Here is a 6,473-nt window from a genome sequence, read left to right as displayed (position 1 = left end):
TATATATATATATATATTTCCAATTGCAGCAACACACACATATATAGTTGAACAAGTGCATGGCAAATTAAGTAGTTCAAGTATTGCAGTCGGTTAACATTCTAACAAATATACATAAGATCATAAGGTCAATATTAAATGCATGACAGCTTGGATATGCTTATGCGTAAAACTAAAATATAAAATACATATAAATCACGTACTTTTCGTTCAAAACCTTATTCATGTATGAAAATCTAATTACCTATACATAGGATATATATAGAAATAGCTGAGGAAGCTAATTGGTATTTTGATTGATTATATAGTTTTGACATATGAATGCGCGGATAGGATATGACTTAGATATTTTGATTTGGCATAGTCCTTCCACGAGAACCACTTTCCCTCTGAGCATTGAAATAAACAGCAGCAACAGGCGACTCCAGATTGTAAATCTCGGCAAAGTCTCTTGTGCTGAAGTTCTGGCGCCATCCCGGCGCGTACACTGTTTGCCTTCCGCGTTGTCGGAACAACACGCACACGAAACGATGTATCCCCACCGTCGGCCGCGGACTCTCGTAGCACACTATCTCTTGCCCTACACGGGCCATTTTTAACTTATGATTAAAGTGTGTGAAAAATGTGTTTTTGTTTTTAATCTCTCTTAGCTAGGAATGTGTAATGCAACCGTGTGACACATAAAGTTGATGCATGGAGAGAAATAATTGATAGATATCTTATTCTTATGTGTATCCAATAATTTAAATCAATAATTTATGTTATTAAAAAAAATGAGAAATTAGACGTAAGTTGATTAAAAATAACTGATATTAATCAATGATTTATCAAGACGAATTAATGATTAATCAGTAAACTATTTACCAAAGCTGGCCCCGGTGGTTGCTGGAATATTAGTCACCAACCTGTAAAAGCAATTAAAGAGAATTAAAACACGTTGCACAGAGGAATATTTATAAATGCTTTTGGTGTTTTTCAACAATGACAGTTTGATCTTTGAATTCTGTTGGTCTAACTAATTGTTAAATTTAATGTTTTCGGCAGTTTTGATCCTTTTAACCCTAAAAACCATGAGATTTTTCAAATTTAATACGTGCCTTGGTGTAAAAACTTGGGGTTTTACAAAAATAAATAAATAAAATTGCATAATTGTGTGAAAATCTAAATTTTAATGAGATAGGGACGCGTGTTATATAGTTTTCTTTTTTGAACAAATATTCTCCCTCTTCCATGATGCTCCAAAGTCTAAAACCTAGTAAAAAGTACAAGGTTTTGTCTTTTGTTTTTTTGTTTTGGGTGGTCCTTTACTTATGTTATAAATGAATAATACTGGACGTCAGACAGAGCACAAAGGAAAGGGCATCTACAGAAAGAAAAAGCCACGTATTATTCCATGAAGGAAATAGCAAAGCAGCGAGTATGTTTGGTAGGAAAGAAAAGTAGAAGGAATGAAGAAGGTGGAGGGATTTTGGGAGGAAAAATGAAAATATAGGTTGTTTGGTAGGAGAGAAAAGAGAAAGGAAGAGAAAATAGAGTGAAAAATAATACATGTGAGCCCCACCATTTTTTTCTTTCCACAAGTGGGCAGAAAATAGGATGAAAAATGGGGACAACTCATTAAAGTGAGCAAAGTTACTAAACTACTATTTTCTCCATCAACATCCAAGCAAAAAATTTAAGGGTATAAAAGTAATTTACGAGTAAGATTTTTTCTTTCCTCCTAATTTAACTTTCAATACCCTCATTTTCTTTCCATCTTCTCATACCAAACAACATAAAAGAAAATCAATTTCCTTTCCATCATTGCTATTTTTCATCACTTTCATATTTCCTTTCTATCCTATTTTCTTTCCTTCCTACCAAACATAGCATTAGGGCTTTTCAGTTGTGAGTCACAGAGTGGTAAAAGAAAAATTGATCACTTATATATAGCCTTTTATTTTTTATTTTATTTTTTTCTCTCCTTATACACACGTACACATGCAGTGGTGTTTGCCTCGTTCGAACTTTGGTTTGGTATAAATTTCTTATTGGTGCCAATTTAATTAGAATGTACTGTTTTATTGATATCAAATGTCTTCCCTACCATTTATATTAGGGAATTTTTTTACTCTTCCATATGATGTACTTTATGCATGTATGTAACCGGTTTAATTTCGTACATACGGGTATCTATAACCAAGTTTATATTAGGAAAAAAAAATCAAAAACATCACTCAAATTAGTAAAAATATTATTTATATCACTCCATTAAAAAAACAAACAATTGTCATTCAATTAATAAAAAGAAAATAAAATACTACTATGACACCTAATTATCTATAATGACATAAATAATAAGTCTGCATAAAACCATAGCAAATCATATATGGGACGTTTGATTTATGAGTTCAGAACCATGATTCATGAGTCTGATTTTTGAAATTCAAATTTTTTGTGAGACAAAAACACTGTAGAGAATCAAAAACTATGATTCAGAACCATGGACGAACCGTTGAAACAAACATCCTAGTAATTTTTCCTTAATTATGTTATATTCAAAATATTTACAAGGACAAAGAAAACTTGAAGATAGTTTTTAAGATTAAGTGTGAGAGAAAACGGGGCTCTCAAATTAGTTAGCATTGTTTGGTTAATTTGAAAAGATAAAAGGTTGTTTGAATTCTTGATATGACATTTAAACCATCAAAAATCAGAGGATTTTTAAATTCAACCCCTTAAGTTTTCAAGATTTGAACCTAAGATTAAATTATACTTTTCAAACCCACATATTTTAAACTAAAAAAGTTGGTTTGAACCTGCGAACCAAACGAGATTACAACATGTGTATCATTGTGCATGACAACATGTTTAGCATTGCTTTCTCATAGTTGTTTTTGTACCAAGTTTAAAAACTGCTTTAAAAAGTACTTAGATAATTTTTAAAAAAGTTTTGATCATCCAAAAAGAGCTTTCAGTCAAAATTACATTATATATTCTTGAAAATAATGCTCTTTTCAGAAGATTTTGAAATTGTAGCAGAGCTTTAATATAAGATTCTATGAACTTGACTTTTAGCTTTTTTATTGCGTATTAGAACATTTAAATTTTATTATTACATCATTAAAAAACGTGGTGTCAAACTTTAGTTGATTAGAACTTGTACTTTTCTCCTACTATTTGAAAACATTATAAGTAAAAACATAGGCAAACTGACTCATATGGACTGTACTTAAATTTAGTTCCCTATATATTTTTGGTGAGTGTCCATCAAGCTGATAAATCTTATCTGATGAAGATTGATGAGGATATGGGAATTGATCAGGATTAAGGAATAATGGAATATATTCAGAAGTGGAGAAGCCAAGAAAAGATAGGCTTGAGATGCTTTTGGGTACAAAATATAATGGTATATGGAGAGAGAATTTGTAAATCGGGTATACATACCAATGCAAGTATTCCCTCAGATTTGGGTCACTTGGACTAGGAGCATCAGGATCAACCATAACCTATGATAGTATGAAATGACAAAACTGAGATACAAGAATAAGAAAAAGGGAAAAAATAAATTTATATGCATGAGAAATTAACAGAATGACCACATATAATTATGGGACAAATTTATAAGCATGAGAATTAACAAAATGTCCACGGAGTAATAAGAAGTAGAAAAATATTTTAATTTACTAGGTAAATAATCTATTCAGTAGTTTTGTATCACTTTAGTCCTCTAACTTTCTATCTTGACAAATTACTTCTTGAACTTTCATTTTCAATAGTTTTAGTCTCTGATATTAAAATTAATAAATAATTTCTGAAGTTTAAACAAGAGAATTTCATCCTTGTTACATATTAAGTGAAAGTTTTACATAACTAATAGTTACATTACATGCAAAATCTTCTAATTTTTAAGGTTTTTAAAATAATGAAGAGAATATTTTGTATTTGATGTAACTATTTCTGTACAATTTTTAGTTACTATGCTATTGAGAGGTGAGTATATGTTTTAAATTTCAGAAGTCCTTTATCAATCTTAGTGTCAAGAACTTAAAATTGTCAAAAACTCAAAAGTGAAAAAAGTAATCTGCCAAGAAATATTTAGAGACCAGAGAGACACAATATTCACAGTTCTAATACCCCTTCCATGTTGTTTAAATTACATTTTACACCTACTTTTACAGATTATATTAATTTTTTTTATATGGCATAATATCAAGAGTCAGCCCAAAAATAAACAACACTTTAACCGATGAAATCCCATCCTTAATTTTGTAATCAAACTCATTAAGACTCCAACCGTGTGAGCAATGGGTTCTCCCGATTGTGGAACATTACAAAAAAATTTTGCCCTTTTCCTAAGCCCTATAAAAAATTCCGAGCTTTATTTCATTATCTGTCAACTTAAAAGTATGGAAATTTCATTATCTATCAGCTTAAAAGTATGGAATACTAAGAAAATGACGTACAAATAATAAAAAAGTTAAAAATTAAATGCATATTCCCTCATTTTTTTATTTTTATTTTTTTGGAGATAGCTAGGTTGTCGCCACCCACAACTTATTTGATGGGCCATATTATGGTGCACTTTATAGGAACACAACAAGTTATAGAGATATTTAGGTAATATGTCATAGTTTTTAAGGTTAGATTGTCATGAGGACTAAAATCATTACAAAATATACAACGGTGACATCATTTAAATTTTGTGTATTGAGTAAAATTATATTTATACTTTTGTGTATTTCATTCAGTATCATTGGATTTTGTGAGAATTTTGTGATTTTTCATGTATATATTTGTAACTTTTATGGATTTCAAGACTTTTAAGTATATTTGGTTATGACATTCTCTGCAATAGTTTATGTCTTTTGGCTCCTGTAAAGTGTCCTAAGTTTTAGGCTTGGATTGACATATGCCAGCAGACATAAACTATTGCAGAGAATGTCACATCTAAAGATACTTAAAAATCATAAAATTCATAAAAATCACAAAATATTCATGAAAACCACAAAACTCTTACAAAATGCAAAGATACTAAATCAAATACACAAAAGAACGGCATGATTTTGCTCAGTACACAAAATTTAAATGATATCACTGTGATATATTTTGTAATAGTTTTAGTATCTATGGCAAAAGTCAATTCAACCTTAAAAATCATGATATATTGTCTAAATATCTCAAGAACGGGTTCAAACACCCTGGTTTGAGTTCAAACAATGTTTTCTCTAATAAAAAAATTTGAATTTAAAAGTTCTGCTCAATATTTTTTTTTTCACAAATTTTGAAGGAATAATGTAGTAAATAACATATTTATGAAACTAAATTAAGCAAATAACATATTTTAAAACTATTTAAAGTAAATAGCAGTTTACTATAAATGTTTTATTTACGACTAGTGAAAAGATTTTTTCCACGTAAATTTTCTTTTTACGATCGATAAAAAGATTTTTTTCATGTAATTAAAGATTTTTTTACCATGTCAATTATTTTTTACCAATTGTAAATGATACATTTAAACGGTAATTGTTATTTACTCCAAATAGTTTAAAAATCTGCTATTTACTAAATTTAAATTTTTAAATATGTTATTCATTATAATTTTTGAATTCTAATTCAAACCACCTGATACGAACCTTCCAAACGAGCCCCATAATAATTGTAATTTGTGTGCATGCACTACAAGAAAAAAGGAATCAACGACCAAAAACTTGGCCGCAGAAGCAAGATTTTTGATCGCTAGCTAAAGCTGGTCGCTGAAGCAATATATGCACGTAAGTATATGTAGAAAGTAATGTAAAACATACCAAAGTGTACAAATTTCGGAGATCATCCCCGCCAATATCAGCTCTAGGTTGATTGAGAATTTGAGAAGGCTTGAGTTCACAACCATTGTTAACCACCTTATTACCATAAGTCACCCTAAGAGAGATGGACTTTGTAAAGGGGTCAAGAACATCTGGTATTACTCTGCCAACCAGAAGAGGGTCCGTAGGCATGATATAAAGAAATTTGAGGAAATAAGTAAAACAAGCACTGAAATAGGAAAAGAAACCAAGAAAGTTTTATTTCTATATTTTCATGAATATGTGACTCGTATTCAAGAAGGAGGATGGCTATTTATACTATACTCTGAATGCGCGCGCATAAATATCTTCCTTTTAACAAACGTAACATCAACAGGTTCTGCTTCCATTGCATGTTTGTTATTGTGCCTTTTTGAGATATTATTCAACAATTTATATGTTGGCTATATGACCCGTCGACTGGATTCCTCTTTCTCACTTTTAACTGTAAAGCGGAGGGGACCAATTTCTTTTATTCGATTTCACAAGTCCGCACTTGAAACGGGGACAAAATTAGGTAAGTTTATGACTTATAGTAACAATTTCCTTAGTAAGTTGTATACGTTACAAATTATTTTCGTATTTTAAATTAATACACGAGCAATAGCGATTGAGAATGTTGGTTTACAAATACAGACACACATAACT

The 6,473-nt window shown here is 30.2% G+C and overlaps 1 protein-coding gene across 1 annotated transcript; it reads right to left on the bottom strand.

Moving 5' to 3' along the window:
• Positions 1-341: 341 nt before the first annotated feature.
• LOC21400844 (protein HEADING DATE 3A) lies at positions 342-5,981 on the bottom strand. The gene is made up of 4 exons (XM_010110326.2): positions 5,787-5,981; positions 3,427-3,488; positions 865-905; positions 342-580 (listed from the first exon to the last, which is right to left on the bottom strand). The coding sequence occupies exons 1-4, from the start codon at positions 5,976-5,978 to the stop codon at positions 342-344; spliced, it is 534 nt and encodes a 177-aa protein (XP_010108628.1). The 5' UTR covers positions 5,979-5,981.
• Between the last annotated feature and the right edge of the window lie 492 nt (positions 5,982-6,473).

This window comes from Morus notabilis, unplaced genomic scaffold (genome assembly GCF_000414095.1).
Source record: "Morus notabilis unplaced genomic scaffold, ASM41409v2 Scaffold511, whole genome shotgun sequence".
Taxonomy (NCBI): Eukaryota; Viridiplantae; Streptophyta; class Magnoliopsida; order Rosales; family Moraceae; genus Morus; species Morus notabilis.
Note: the sequence above shows the minus strand (reverse complement) of the source record. Positions and strands in the feature narration are given on the sequence as shown.

What these genes read in the sequence shown, in the direction of transcription:
- LOC21400844 (XM_010110326.2), bottom strand. Translation starts at nt 5,978, where the DNA reads ATGCCTACGGACCCTCTTCTGGTTGGCAGAGTAATACCAGATGTTCTT. An exon ending in CTGAGGGAATACTTGCATTG is followed by an intron (nt 906 to 3,426) that starts GTATGTATACCC and finishes TTGCTTTTACAG; the next exon opens with GTTGGTGACTAATATTCCAG. An exon ending in AACCACCGGGGCCAGCTTTG is followed by an intron (nt 581 to 864) that starts GTAAATAGTTTA and finishes TGGCCCGTGTAG; the next exon opens with GGCAAGAGATAGTGTGCTAC.